The sequence below is a fragment of the Puntigrus tetrazona genome, chromosome 17 (genome assembly GCF_018831695.1).
Source record: "Puntigrus tetrazona isolate hp1 chromosome 17, ASM1883169v1, whole genome shotgun sequence".
Classification (NCBI taxonomy): domain Eukaryota; kingdom Metazoa; phylum Chordata; class Actinopteri; order Cypriniformes; family Cyprinidae; genus Puntigrus; species Puntigrus tetrazona.
The window spans coordinates 8,452,871-8,468,668 of NC_056715.1; the positions used below are offsets into that span (position 1 = coordinate 8,452,871).

The 15,798-nt window shown below is 41.4% G+C and overlaps 1 protein-coding gene across 1 annotated transcript in view; it reads left to right on the forward strand.

The window, feature by feature from the left end:
- The first annotated feature begins 10,129 nt into the window (after nt 1–10,129).
- Nucleotides 10,130–15,798, forward strand: part of ehbp1 (EH domain binding protein 1) — a 110,727-nt gene continuing 105,058 nt past the window's right edge. The window contains 2 exon segments of the mRNA XM_043262698.1: nt 10,130–10,494; nt 11,757–12,222. Coding sequence (XP_043118633.1) covers nt 12,119–12,222 — 104 coding nt within the window. The 5' untranslated portion in view covers nt 10,130–10,494; nt 11,757–12,118.

A 15,798-nucleotide genomic window follows, 5' to 3' on the forward strand; every position in this document is an offset into this window, starting at 1 on the left:
GTTTGAGAGAACTGGATCTTGGGCAAACAGAGACCACCACAGGGATATATAACACTAAGAGCCTTCATCTTTCTGTAAACTAGCATGTTTGCTTTTCTGTCATGGTGGGAACTTTCCATTGACTTCTATTGTTTTCACAGTTAGCCAATTGTATTTTTATGCATACCCGTCATTTGACACAAATTCACACCTCAGCTGCTGTGCTTCACATAGTGGTGATCTGGGAAGATGAAATGAATCCGTAGTTGTGTTAAGTCCGAAAGATGCAATCATGCCCAATATCCTCATATCTATGGGACAGAGTGTTTCAACTTCCTTTGAACGGATCTAATGTGTCTCTGTTCTCCTCTGTGTTTAGACAGCAGCTAGAGATCTGAGGGGCATAGATAGAAAAGGTGCTGAAGAAGGCAATGCATCCGCCTCAGGACCTGGATTAACATGAGTTTGAAAGCTCCGTTCATCTCAGGTTAAAGTACAGTAAATGCATACCAAAACACTGTGAAAAAGAAAAGTGTTTCTGACATGTTTAATAAAGCGTGTGACATTTAATAATTACCTGACATGTCCAACGTGTTCTGATTCCATGTGAGTGATTCAGGTGCCTGTATCAAATCAGCTTTACAGATATTATAAATATTGCACACTTTATACTTTTTATGTTTACCCCTGTCCATTTTTATTAAATTTTTTAGGCATAATATAAAGTTTCCTAGAGATACAGATGCGATGTTCTGTATGAATGGAGTCAGTTCACAGAGGCTAAAGTGATGGCAATAAATGAAAATCGCGAGAGAGAACATTCATCAGATTTATTAAATCTTCTTTTGTTTGTTCAGAGTAATAAAATAACCAGTCCGTGCGTCCACTGAGACACAGGAGTCCAGTGGAAAAAGAAGCTACACAATAACACTAATTGTTACATAACAGATGTTAACACAGACTGGTAAAGACGGTCGGCTCAAACTTAAGCCAATGCAATGTGACAGAAGCCTGCTCGAAGGGCCTCAAATCCGAAAGCATTCATTATGTACAGTGTATGATTATTTTGTCTAGGAGACTGAGGTTTATAACAGCTTCTGTGCCATGTATTTGCACACACTCTCTCTCTGTCTGCAGTAATGGCAGGAGTCACTCAGTATTTCCATGTTGCCAGACTGGAAACTCGACAGGACTGGAAAAGTCTCTGTCCTTGGCATTCCCTTGACAAATTGTTTTACAGGGTGTTAATGTTCAGCCAGCACTCCTTTAAAAGAAATACAAGCACTTTCATAGTGAATGCTTTTATGGCTTTATGATTTGTGTAGTCAGACAAAGACAAAGGCACTCTATTAGCAGCTGAGCTTATGTGAGATGTCCAGCTATCATAGTTTAGGAAGATACGACAGTAAATGTTCAGAATACTTATGTATTTTGTTAGTTCATTCATGAAGTATTAACCGTATTCCTATCAATTAAATAATAAAAACATTATTTTCAATAAAACTGTCTTTTTTAAAAGATTCACCAGCTATGCTGATTTATTTTTGAATTATAATGTCACGGCGTGGTTGTAGAGAAGGGGCGCTGGACGAGCATATAACATAAATAGTCTTTTAATCTTCTACACATGAAAGAAACAATGTAGTTGCAGGCAGGCAGAACAAAACCACACATTAAAAGAAGACGATATGACAAACTTAACTGAAACAAACTGGACTTAAATAAAAAGCAAATGACTAAATTAACGAGACACAGCTGAACACAATTAGATAATTAACTGAAATTAGGGCACACAGAGCACATGGGACAAGAAAACAACAAAGAGTCCAAAGATGTGACATATAGGGACATTGGCAGTGTCTTCATAAACCACCTTCAAATTGCAATACGTCTGTCATATCCATGTCAGTTAAACAAATATGTGTCTCCATAAACCACAAATACTAACCAATACCAATTTTCTATATTTTTGTATTTAGCTCTTTGTATTTGAACCCGACAAATAAAAAACGTTTCTTCTGTATGATTATCATGGGGACCAAAATAATTGCCTGCTAAGATAAAGATTTTGAATATTACCGTCTTATGAGGAGACTTTTTGTCCCTTTAATGTAGGGTATACCCGACCCGCACACATATAACATGTTTGATTGGGTGAATCCTTTAACTTATGTTTATAGTCAATATGAGGTTCAGATTTAAGCAGCCAATGCATTCAAGAAGCATTTGGCACTCGGATTTAATGCTGAACACAAAAATGTGAAGCAGGAAGTGAGTAAGAAAAAGAGAGTGATTGATGGGAAGTTTTTCAGTTTCTGTGGATTCGCTTCAGGCACTTTCTTCACGAGAGAGAATGAGTGTGTGGGTGGACATGTAGCTGCTTTCTCCCCACTTACATGTTCTTCATACTTTAGTGCTGAGTTCCTCTCTCTTTCTCTCTCTCTCTCACACACACACACACACGCACACATAACTTCACAAGTGCATAAACACCCTTCAGGATCTGTGTCAGACACTTGTCCCAGTTCACATATGACACCGATATGACTGAATAAGCTGACACTGCATTTCCCCTGATGTAGGGAGTTCATTTCATCCCCTTAAACTAAACTAACTGCAAAAGTACTCCGCTTGGCCCTCCGGCAGCTCCACAGACGCCTTTATTATTTCACCTGCAAGCAATGAGAGCCCAACTACACACAGTATCAGCAGGAAGATCATTTTGCCTTCCCCCCTTTTGCTTTTCCTCTCATATCACATGCTGTCCTAAAGTCAGCTGCCTAGAAATATTTTTTTCCTTGTTTTTTCTTTTTCTCTGTTGCTTCATTTTTTCTCCTTCTCCATATACCTCTTTTTTATTTATTCATCTTAATCTTTTTTCAGCGGAGTGACTGATTAAAAGACACTGGTACTTAAGTTGTTAAGGAGCTGTGCTCTTGCAAAAGAGAGAGAAATAACTTTCATTTTGCGTATAAGCCTCTCTGATACTATAGGGTCAAATTCTGCCTACATCCTTGCACTACAGAGTAAAAACTCTCTTTATAAAAACTACATCACACACTCTTTTCACTCCTCTTCAAATTTTCTTCCCAGAATTCCATTCTTCTGTACTTCTGCTTTGTGGGCTGAGAAAATCGCCAAAGCTTATTGTGTGGCTGTCAGCAAGTACTGGAGCATATGCGCATTTGTGTGTGAGTTGCTCATGGCAGATAACAGCTTGCTTTCCCATCCTAAAATTCTGCCCACAGATTGAACGCACTGCTGTGGAAGATAAATGCGATATTAGACAGGCAGTGTAACTATTACGATACCCGGTAGATGAAAGCTGTTTTATATGGGTCATGCATTGACTGCATACATGTTTTATACGGCATGAATGATGCTATACAACCCAGAATTGCAGATATGTTGCCAGGTCACTTCAGAATTTGACATGTATTAATGTATCGTGCATATATGGAAATATAAACTCATTTATAATGTGACCTTTATGATTTCAGCCAAAAAGCAGAATCTGACTCATCAGCTGTGTGTGAGTGCACATGTGCAAGCCTACATACGCTGTGTGTGGGGCATTTTCTAATTTATTGAACAGTATACATTTTTGTTGTTCTTTTTGTCTCTCAGGTCAGTTTATGGTCAATGAGACATTTTAATGTAATGAACATCATTTTTCATCACCCTCATTCTTCACCCTCTATGCTGCAGCTCTGGTATCTCATTTGCATTTCTAATCAGACTTCCTGTGTTGTGAATGTGATTTGTCACATCACGTTATTGTCAAACTTGACATGCTGCATATATTCATGATATCTGAATAGAAGCCTACAGTGGAATGCAAGATTTTAAATTAGGATTTTATGAAATGATTAAGATTTCATATGATACATTACTGGTACAAACCACTTTGGAGCTTGACAGCCTAGATCCTCATTTATTTTAATGGAAAAAAATATTTTCAAAATATCTCTTTTTGTGTTTCACAGACGAAATCAGAGCACTCATGCAAGGCTGAACAAATCATTTTACATTTCTGTGAGCTGTCATTTGTCTCAGTTTCTCTTGATTCATAAAACTTCACTGCGTTTATAAAATGAAATCGATCTATATTCCTGGATCTCGACCTCTTTACCAGAAGCCTTGTCTATATTGTTAACATTGGTAGTAACAGCTGATCTGGAACATGATGAAATTGTAACAGTCTAGATTTTGTTAAGTCATGCACTCGTGCAGCTTAGTAGTGTGGGTTGCTTTCTCATCAGAGAGCACAAAAAAGATAAAGCTGCTATGTCTGCTTCGAATTAACAGTCCCATCTGTTCTCCATTATCCAGTGCTAGAGCAAAGAGAGAAAATATACCACTGAATCAGAAGATCTACAAGGAATCCCAAACACACTCGACTGTAATCTGCAGCAAGAACTAACATGTTTGTTTGTCCCCTTCCAGAGGTGACCCAGCAGCGTGAAATCTCAAAGGTGCGGCGATGGATCGACCCTTTCAGGCCTTGCCGACCCGTGGGAATCACTGAAAAACCCTTTGTTGGTCTCAAGAGGCCACTGTGTGACCTGAAGTGCCAAACAGCTGGAGGTGGTGTCATACTCTCACCTACTTACAGACAGCAAAACATTAGGAGTCAAATTCGTTTTTCAGATTCATTTACTGCTTTATTTAGATTCAAAATTTTATTTTAATAAATATGTATGACAAATAAAGACCAAATCCAGTTTATTATTATTATTATTATTATTATTAATACTATACAATTCAATAGAATAAAAATGTCATTAATCACTTTTGTTTACATACTTGCTTATGAAGCCTAGTGAAAAAAAATAGGCCTATACTATATACTAAATACTAAATGTATTTGAAATCAATTTATTTCATGCTAAATTGGAACAACTGTAATTTTGTGCTTAATGCAGTGGAAGTAGTGTCGAAGACCAACTAAAGATAAACTGAAATATATTTGATCGTTCTAGTTGAACTTGAACTATTTTAAGTATACGTCAGGTACAATTTAAAAATCTTGCATTTAAAGACTTTTATTATCAAAGATCATATAACCCTAATCAATAGTGACATTAAAACACATTTTAAGCCTAATATTAACAAAGATATTATATCAGTCTTAAGTGATATGTCAGTAAATATGTTAAAAAATTTGAACTATACTTAGTTTAAAATAAATTTATTTGAATTTTTTACTAGGAATGGCATAGCCTTGCATGCATAATAGCCATCAAGTGATCCTCTATAAAGTCAGATTCACATCTTTGATCATGTTTTTTGATGTTTTCAAAATCATGTATGTTTATACTCTTCAGTAAATATTGTTGAATAAACTATAATTTGTATGTTGAGGTTGCACTCTTTGTGCACTTCCTTGTGTTTATTTGAAGAGAACATTCAGCTGGAGTTATTTACAGAATCTTCTACCCACCAATTCTCTGTCTTCAACACAGAGATTAAGATTCAGTGCACACACATACATACACACACACGCAAACAGTTACACTGTATGTAATATTGTCCTGATCAACAGATGGTATCCATACACACTTTGAATCTTTAAATTGCATTAAGGACACTCAATGTTGAACATTGATTTCCTCATAATGGTGCACACAGGGTTCCGAAGAAATTGTATAGAGCATATAATGAGCCATAATGAGGCACATTACCGTTATAGTTTCTTCTGTGATGTCATTGTCTCTTTCTGCAGTCTGAGGTTCCAAAGCTTCCATTGTGTGTGACATCACTGTTCTCTCCTTTCTTTGTCTTCACCCACGGCTCTGCCCATGTGTCCGTGCCAGTGCATGAGGGAGTGATTCACTTACAGTAAGTGTGCTTATCTCACTGCCAGCGAACACACTCACATTACTGCTGGGACACACACAGGAAGAGAGAGAAAGTAAAGTCGATACACAGACAAACTGCAGACTCACACCAAGCCAAATCTGGCTTTGTGAAGATTTCGTTGATTCAATTGTGGAAAAAGACTATTTTTAGTAGTAATGTGTTCCTATTATTATTTTTAATTTTAAATATACAAATGCTTGTTTTATCGTAGAAAAAAACGGATCGGTTTTGAGCTTCTTTGATATCTTATCTGCTACAAGATGCTGTTGGCAGCCCTTAAACTTCCAGAGCAGTGGCCTGAGAGGTTTAATGTTGCCTAACACATGTCCTAAAGTGTTGGCAGCCCATAAAAAGCAGGATCTGATCTAGAGACTCCTTGAGTCTCAGTCTGACACATGGCAAAGGTGTCCGATTGGCTGTCTTTCAAAGTACTGGCTCTGTGACACTGCAGTCATGATGTTTGTTACAACTCTCTGTAGACACTGTGACTGCTTTTGAGTAGAAATCACACCCCCCCTTTGCCTTGTGTACCCACATCTTCTGATACACACGCACACACCCGTTCATCAGGGAGGAAACCCGTCTCATGCACTCAAAAGATAAGCATCGAGATGCTGGGGAAGTGGCAGAAAGAATCGTTTTGAGCGCTTCCCACCAAATACTTACAAACATATGAGTTTTTTCAAGAATGTTGGCAGCTTCAAAGCGTTTTTTACATGTGTCTCTCTGTAATATTAAAGACTGCGCAGGCATCAAAAGGCTTCTGATAAACAAAGAATATAATGAAGATAACCCCCTTCCTCCAGAGCTTTAATAATAAAAAGGGGTTTAAATTTAAATTAAAAAATGGTCACCTCTCTGGGGGGGAAGGAGCCTGAGTTGTTGCGTGAGGTTGAGAGATACCGGCTAGAGATAGTCGGGCTCACCTCCACGCACTGCTTGGACTCTGGAACCCATCTTCTCGAAAGGGGCTGGACTCTTCACTACTCTGGTGTTGCCCGCAGTGAGAGGCGGCAGGCTGGTGTGGGCTTGCTCATAGCTCCCCAGCTTAGCCGCCATGTGTTGGAGTTTAACCCGGTGGACAAGAGGGTCGCCTCCCTGCGACTTCGGGTTGGGGGGAGGACTCTCACTGTCATTTGTGCCTACGGGCCGAATGGCAGTGTAGAGTACCGGCCTTCTTGGAGTCCTTGGGAGGGGTGCTGGAAAGTGCTCCAACCGGGGACTCTATCGTCCTGCTGGGGGACTTCAACGCTCACGTTGGTGATGCTAGTGACACCTGGAGGGGCGTGATTGGGAGGAACGGCCCCGATCTAAACCTGAGTGGTGTTCTGTTGTTGGAATTCTGTGCTAGGCACGGTCTGTCCATAACGAACACCATGTTCAAGCATAAGGGTGTCCACCAGTACACCTGGCATCAGGACACCCTAGGGCGGAGGTCGATGATCGACTTTGTGGTTGTATCATCTGATCTCCGGCCGCATGTCTTGGACACTCGGGTGAAAGAGAGGGCGGAGCTGTCAACTGATCACCACCTGGTGGTGAGTTGGATCCGTTGGCGGGGAGGAGGCCGGACAGACTTGGCAGGCCCAAACGCACCGTGAGGGTCTGTTGGGAACGTTTGGCAGAGACCCTGTCAGGGAGATCTTCAACTCCCGCCTCCGGCAGAGCTTTGACGGATCCCGAGGGAGGCTGGAGACATTGAGTCCGAATGGACTATGTTCTCTACCTCTTTGGTCGACGCAGCCGTCCGGAGCTGTGGCCGTAAAGTCTCGGTGCGTGTCGTGGCGGTAACCCCGAACCCGATGGTGGACACCGGAAGTAAGGGATGCCGTCAAGCTGAAGAAGGAGTCCTATCGGGCATGGTTGGCCCGAGGGACCCCTGAAGCAGCTGACAGGTACCGGTGGGCCAAGCGGACTGCTGCCCGGGTGGTTGTGCAGGCAAAAACTCGGGTCTGGGAGGAGTTCGGGGAGGCCATGGAAAATGACTATCGAACGGCCTCAAAGAGGCTCTGGCAAACCGTCCGACGCCTCAGAAAGGGAAAGCAGTGCCCTGCCAACACCGTATATAGTGCTGATGGGAACCTGCTAACCTCGACTGGGGATATTGTGGGGCGGTGGAAGGAATACTTTGAGGACCTCCTCAATCCCGTCAACACGTCTTCCACTGAGGGAGCAGAGGCCGGGGATCCGGGGGGGGACTCGACCATTACCCTAGCTGAGGTCACTGAGGTGGTTGAGAAGCTCCTCTGTGGCAAGGCACCAGGGGTGGACGAGATCCGCCCGGAATACCTCAGGTCTCTGGATGTTGTGGGGCTGTCTTGGCTGACACGCCTCTGCAGCATCGCGTGGACGCGGGGGAAAGTGCCTCTGGACTGGCAGGCGGGGTGGTGGTTCCTCTTTTCAAGAAGGGGACCGGAGAGGTGTGCTCCAACTATAGGGGGATCACACTTCTCAGCCTCCCTGGGAAAGTCTATGCCAGGGTACTGGAGAGGAGAATCCGCCCGATAGTTGAACCTCGGCTTCAAGAGGAACAATGCGGGTTTCGCCCTGGACGTGGAACACTGGACCAGCTCTATACCCTCTCCAGGATGCTGGAGGGTTCCTGGGAGTTTGCCCAACCAGTCTACATGTGTTTTGTGGATTTGGAGAAGGCATTCGACCGGGTTCCTCGTGGTGTCCTGTGGGGGGTGCTCTGGGAATATGGGGTAAGGGGCCCTTTGCTAAGGGCTGTCCGATCCCTGTATGATCAGAGCAGGAGCTTGGTTCGCATTGCCGGCATTAAGTCAGACTTGTTTCCAGTGCATGTTGGACTCCGACAGGGCTGCCCTTTGTCACCGGTCCTGTTCATTATTTTTATGGACAGGATTTCTAGGCGCAGTCAGGGGCCGGAGGGGCTGGTTTGGTGACCACAGGATAGCTTCTCTGCTTTTTGCTGATGATGTTGTTCTGTTGGCTGCATCTGGCCAAGACCTACAGTGTGTGCTGGGGCGGTTTGCAGCTGAGTGTGAAGCGGCAGGGATGAAAATCAGCACCTCCAAGTCTGAGGCCTTGGTCCTCAGTCGGACAAGGGTGGCTTGCCCCCTTCAGGTTGGTGGGGAGCTCCTGCCCCAGGTGGAGGAGTTTAAGTATCTTGGGGTCTCGTTCACGAGTGAGGGAAGGATGGAGCGAGAGATTGACAGGCGGATCGGTGCAGCTTCTGCAGTAATGCAGTCGCTGTACTGGTCTGTCATGGTGAAAAAGAGCTAAGTCGCAAGTAAGCTCTCGATTTACGGTCGATCTTCGTTCCTACTCTCACCTATGGTCATGAGCTTTGGGTCATGACCGAAAGAATGAGATCCCGGATACAAGCGGTCGAAATGAGTTTCCTTCGTAGGGTGGCTGGCGCTCCCTTAGAGATAGGGTGAGGAGTTCAGTCACCGGGAGGAGCTCGGAGTAGACCCGCTGCTCCTCCACATCGAGAGAGGCCAGCTGAGGTGGCTCGGGCATCTGTTCCGGATGCCTCCCGGACGCCTCCCAAGGGAGGTGTTCCGGGCATGTCCCACCGGGAAGAGGCCCCGGGGAAGACCTAGGACACGCTGGAGAGACTATGTCTCTCGGCTGGCCTGGGAGCGCCTCGGTGTCCCCCCGGAAGAGCTGGAGGAAGTGTCTGGGGAGAGGGAAGTCTGGGCATCCCTGCTTAGACTGTTGCCCCCGCGACCCGGCCCCGGATAAGCGGAAGAAAAAGAAGAAGAAGAAGAAAAATGTAATCTGTTTGTTTTTTTCTGAACTGTTTGCCAGTAGCAGACTTTCCATGTTTTGCTTTAACATAAAATAATGAAATGAAGTTAAATAAAAATACAGTACAACAGTACATTATATTAAATATATTGACCTAAAATATCTCTTTAATAACTATACTTCTAAATATCTCTTTCATAGTTTTTGTTTTGTCTGTCATTTTTCATCATTCACTAATTGTCCTACTATAATAATAAATATTCCTGATATCCGAATTGCCTCATTCGGTCATATTCTTGCAGTTTTCTTATTTCTCTGAGGGACAACATTTTTAATACACTTTATACCTTAACACATAGAAGAAGGTTTAAATTACTCATGTTCCTACTCAACTCAGTATGCTTGCTCACACAGGCGGGTTAAAGATCTCTGAAAGATGTCTCTATCGACCAATAGGAGCGCTCACCGGCAACAAAAGCGTTAAGAAGTCTCATGAATATGTAAATATGTGCAGCCTGTCAGCCAATGAGAGACGCGCGGGGGCGTTTCTCTGAGACTCCGCACAGATGTTTGACTGAATGTGGGATTGGGGAGGAAAATGATGGAGTCTTGATGCGTTGAGTTTGTGTGTGCATACGAAAACAGCGCTGGAATTTCCTCCTTTTGACCGGGGAAACCGCCACTGCTTCTCAGCTTCACGCTCCTCGGTTCGGTCGTTGCCGGTATACGTCTGAGTATCCAAGAGATTTTTATTCCGCCGCCGCTCTTTACCCTGGGATAGCCTGCCTGGCTAAGATTAGCCTAGGCTGCTAGCGGAGCTCTATGGGAATCTCCAGCCGGAGCGGCTCTTTAGCTCGCTAGCGGACTGAATGCAGCCACGCGCCACCCGCCGCATCGGGCTCGTTCAGCCGCTACTGCTGCTGCATTATTCACGCGGTGAGTGCAGGAATGCGACCAAGACCAGGAGGTTTATGAATAATATTTGTAAACGGGTCTCTGCAGTTGCAGGGGTTTCATTATCGATTATTGATGAACTCTTAAGCTATCTCGCTAAACAGACATTTATAAAAAAGCACTGGACTTTAAAGAGGATCTTTAACTAGTAACCCGAGAACGCCTAGCTTAGGTCTCTTTAGTCGGTTTGACAGCACTGACAGTTTATCGGTTTGTGGTATGTGCGTGAGGATGTGAGTTGTTTGAAGAAGTCTCGCGTCGATGTAAAACTGTCATCTCGTGAATGTTTGAACAGCAACAGTTGTTAACGTAATTAAAAGAAACGGATTAGTTATTTTGGACGGCCCAGGACAACTTTTAACGCCAGCTGTGTAAAGTCTGACAGCATGGAACAAAGAAAAATGACAAACAAACTTCTTGTCAGCTGTGAGCTTTTTCTGTGTTTATGGAATAACACGATAGACAGCGTGCTGTTGTACTGAATATTGGCACAACTGTCAATATAATTAAGGGTGTAAAGTGCAGTTTAACCCCCTGACTACATACTTCACAGCCTCAAGTGTCTTTTTTAAAAAAAACAAAAAAACAAAACAAAACACAAAATATAATTATAAATGACAATCTTTAGTAAAATGTTATTTTATTACAATCTTTTGTGTTCCATGCTTTTGGTAGAACGACAACTTTTTCATCAGCCTTGTTTTTTTCCCCAATAGTTTTCTCCGCAGCTACCTTACAAACTTTGATTTAAAAAAAAAAAAAAAAAAAAAAAAAAAAAAATCATACAAAAAAAGGTACAATAACTTTTAACTTGAAGTTAAGGGAAAGAACTGTGTCCCATGAAGAATTGTGTATATCTTATTTAATATCTTGGTTAAATACATAGATGCATTGCATTCTAAAATGTTTTCCTTTTGCCAAAAATAAAATGCAATAATAACTATATTTCAGCGGTCCAGGAGATATAATCTGATTGTGAAATTTGGTTGCACAGATAAGCGAAGTCAGACAAATCTCTGTTTCCTGATACCATCGCTTTTCATTGCCTTGCAAAGATAACTGATAGGGAATTTTTTTGTTACCGGTATGAATCGGTACTTAATTTTGGGAAAATTATTAAGCTGAAACTAGCAAATATTTATTGAAGATATTTGTAAATCAGAGATTGACACATGAGTTAATGGATATCTCTTTGTACAACCTTTATCACTAAGATCTGCCCACCTCCTCCTTTGTCTCTGTAGGTTTATTGACACATGGAAATGAGGAATATTGGATTACCATGCACTGCTTACGTTTATTTTGAAGGATTTGCTGTACGGAATGAGCTCTGTGAGAGATGTCAATCACCCCGGTGGATTTAACATGTCGTGCCATCATGCTGATCTGCGATCATCCACACTAATGTTTTGATGGCAAGGGATCTACGTGTTTTTTTCCTTTCCTCCACCTGATTTTAAACCCCTTAAACATCAATGAATGCACAAAAGCCGATTTTGGACGGATACTTTTGAGAACTTTTCCAAGGAAAGGATTTGTGAGGGGGTGGCGTCAGAACGCGACAGTATTTTAAACAAACTGTCAGCTCTATAAAGAGGACAAAACCATGGCTTCAGTGTGGAAGAGACTGCAGCGTGTTGGGAAACATGCTTCCAAATTCCAGTTCGTCGCCTCCTACCAGGAACTCATGGTGGAATGCACAAAGAAATGGTGAGTTGTCACTGCTTGCATATCTCGCGCGTGCCGCTACTCATATCCAGCCCAGCTTGTGTGTGTGTGTGAGTGTGTGTGAGCTTTTGGAATGCTGAGTTGGCCCATGACGTATCTAACGGCGATGATTTATCCATTCCCACAAAAAAAAAAAAAAAAAAAAAACAAAAAAACCTTTCTCTCTTCAACTGCTTTCAGATCTGCCTTCATCCAAACATCTAACTGATGGATAGGACCTCTATAATTTCTTCTGAATGTCCATCAGAATACCAGAATATCAGAAAATTGTCTGGGGCTGTTTCCATTTCATCATGAATTTTTACATTTGTAACAGTCATTTGAACATTTGAACATCCTTCGCTTCAAAGTATGTTCTCAGTGGAATGCTGCTCAGAGGTTAAGGTCAGGTTGTGGATTATGCTGTATTAGGGGTCAAGTACCCAGCAATTTCTCAAGTTTTCTCCGGCAATGTTGCCTTAGGAGTGTTGGAGTTCAGAGTTTCTTGTAGCTTTCCAAAAAATAGTTTAGTTCCGCTATCATGGCGAAACAAAACCAAAACATTCAGTTCTCCAGAAGGGAAACATAACCCATATTAACTCAGCTCAGGTCTTCAGGTGTGGCAGGATTGTTTCTGGGGCCTGGAGGCATGTGTCTAATTGAGTGTTTTACTCTTGGGTTTGACAAACACACACCCCTGAGGTGTTTCAGATGTGAGTGTTTCAGGTAACGGTATGGTAGAAATGCGCTAATGTGGCTTGCTAAGGGCACTGCTGTGAACTAAATGCCTGAGTTCTGTTGAGTAAAAAATATTTCTTAATCGGTTTTAAGACCAGAAAACATTCCTTCCCTCACCTTGTATGTTTGCTTTGGATGCACAGACTGTTGTCTGCATGCTGATGTGTGGACCAATGCAGAGCGCTGGCGTTGATGAAAGAGCATTATTCACTTACTGACAAGAAGCTCAAAGGCGTTTATACCAGGGAGACGTTTGTGCCTCAGCTGCTTTGCTCGTGTGTGAGATGGCTACGTGATGGCTCTATGCCTTGTGCTTCGTCTGTCCAGTGTGCCATTGTTCTGATGCAAAGTTTTCCACATTTGGTCTCAAGTGGAAACAACTCTCTAAGCTTGAGTAAAAACTCCACATTTCACTTTTTATGTAGAAAAACCACAAGCATTTGTTCTGGAATGCAGGGGAGAAGGAAAATGCGTTCATGGGAGCAATGAAAAGATGTGTGAGTCAGCAATGAAATGAAGAAATAATTTGAATAAATAAATCATTTTAGAAGTTTAAACCTCTGTTGGTTCTGATCACATATGGAGAATGTGATTGTAGGTTATATAAAATATGAAAATCGAGCATTCTGTGAATGTTAAAGTGGATGGAATAGGTTCATGTATGATTTGCCAGTCCATCAGCTCTGATTCCTCAAGCTGAAAGATGGGTTCTAGTATTTCAATCATTAACTTCCCCAGTGTTGTGTTTGTGTGTGCATGTTATTAGATCACTGATATCCAGAGACCATCAGGCGGTATGATTTATCTGTAGCCAGATAAGCCGAGCACAACAGCTCCACCGGACACATAATAGATGAACAATGTCCAGTCAGGCCACAGCCAGCACCTTGGGCAGTGTTCCAGAAGCATGTTGCTAGGATACGGGACACGCCACGGCCTGCTTAGGTATCCCCGCCTGTTGATTCAGTGCCTTCTAGAATGTTGGCCTTTGCAGTTCTCTTGTGCCTTGGCAACATCAAATGTTTATTAGTTGAATCTTTCAGCGTCTCTGGTGTAAAGTGCTCTTGTGTAATCCTGCTGATTCCCACGCCTCTATAGCGTGGCCATGGTGGTGTTTAATTACTGTGGAGAATTGTTGCAGTAATGTATACGCTGTAAAAAAAAAAAAAAATAGTTTCAGCTTGAAATAACTTGTTACCATGCTGCCTACATTTTTTTTAGTTGAGTCAACTTGAAATTTTAAGTTATTTAATGTTAACATAATTAACACTGGAAACATTTTTAGGCAGCAGGGTAACAATTGAAACTTTTTTAATTTTTTTAAATAGTGTAGAATTCTACTTTTTTTTTTTTTGCTGTAGTGATTTAAAAAATTGCAAGGAGAATTTTTTTTTTAATTTGCTCTACCATTTAAATGTTTAAGATTTTTCTTCTTTAAAGAAAATTATACTTTTATTAATAAGATGTATTAATATGAGTTAACATTTATATTGTCACAGGACTTTTCTATTTCAAATAAATAATATTCTGTGTAAAAAAAAAAAAAAAGTATTTAGCCATGATTAGTAAGATAGTTAGGTTTAGGTATTGGGTAAGATTAGGGATGTAGAATATGTGCTTTGTAAATAACCATAATAATAGAATTGTTACCTATACTAAAATTTTATCAAAGTTTCTTGGCTAGAATAATGGTTACTGAAAATTTAGCTCTCCTGTCCCAGGTCTTAATTACATTTTATAAATATTAAAATAGAAAAGTTCAATTATAATTTTTCACAGTAATATTGTGCTGTTTTACTGTGTTTTTGGTCAAATGAACGCATTCTTGTTTACACAAGTGTATCAATTTTTTTTTTTTAATTATTACAAAAAAATCTTACAGAAATATTTTTTAGTTCACCTTTTCTTCCCTGCAATATACGTACATATATACATAGCTCAAGTTTTTGTGTAAGTTTCTCCAATACCTTATGCTTTTTGGGGATTGTAATTTCTTTAAAGTGAATGTTTGCTTTGATTTATGAACTATTTTGAAAGCCTTTTATTTATAAACCTTTTTTTTTTCCAGGTTTAAACATCCGACTCTAAAAGTGTATATTTTGTGAGATATTTTAATACTTTTGAAAATGCTTCCTATATGGTTTAAGAATGAGTGAGTTCTTTTGGAAGGGGTCTTTGGTATCAAAAGAAAGCCCTGCTGTCGAGTATTGCAGCAGTAATGTGTGGCTGCTTTAGAGTACTGGCCAGCTGCTTTTGCTTTCAGGCCTGGTGCCACGGGTCAGACCGAAAGGAATGAGGAAGGGAAATCCTTCAAAGTGCTACAGCAGCCAAACCAAAACGCAGACCTTTAAAATCCCAGCATGATTCATATGGGATTTCACTTAGCCTTATATATTTCAAGGCTGCCAAGAATCTCATCTTTATTAGTGAATTATATTTGACCCAGGGGCACATTGACACTGACTCTGGAACGAACTTGGATGGATATACAAGAGTTGCATAGTCACGTAGAGGGCACATATTCTCAGTTTCAGCTGAAAAACATTGAGTGAAAAAGAGAAACACTGGACCTGTAGACAAACTTCACTGCCACACCACATTTTTCATACCCTTTTCTTGTTTGTTTTTTCCTAGAGGGTTGAGAAAAAGATGAGATAACTGAATAGAGTCGGAGAAAGAATGTGACTTAGAGGGTGAAATAGTTTTACATCCTGGCAGCAGAGGGAAATTGACCAGAGATGCATGTTTAAGTAGATCCATTGTACCCATTTGCGCTTTCTGATCTGGTCTGATGTGAGTCCTTTGATTCCTCTGTCTGTAGGCTCAAGGTTCAACAGACCT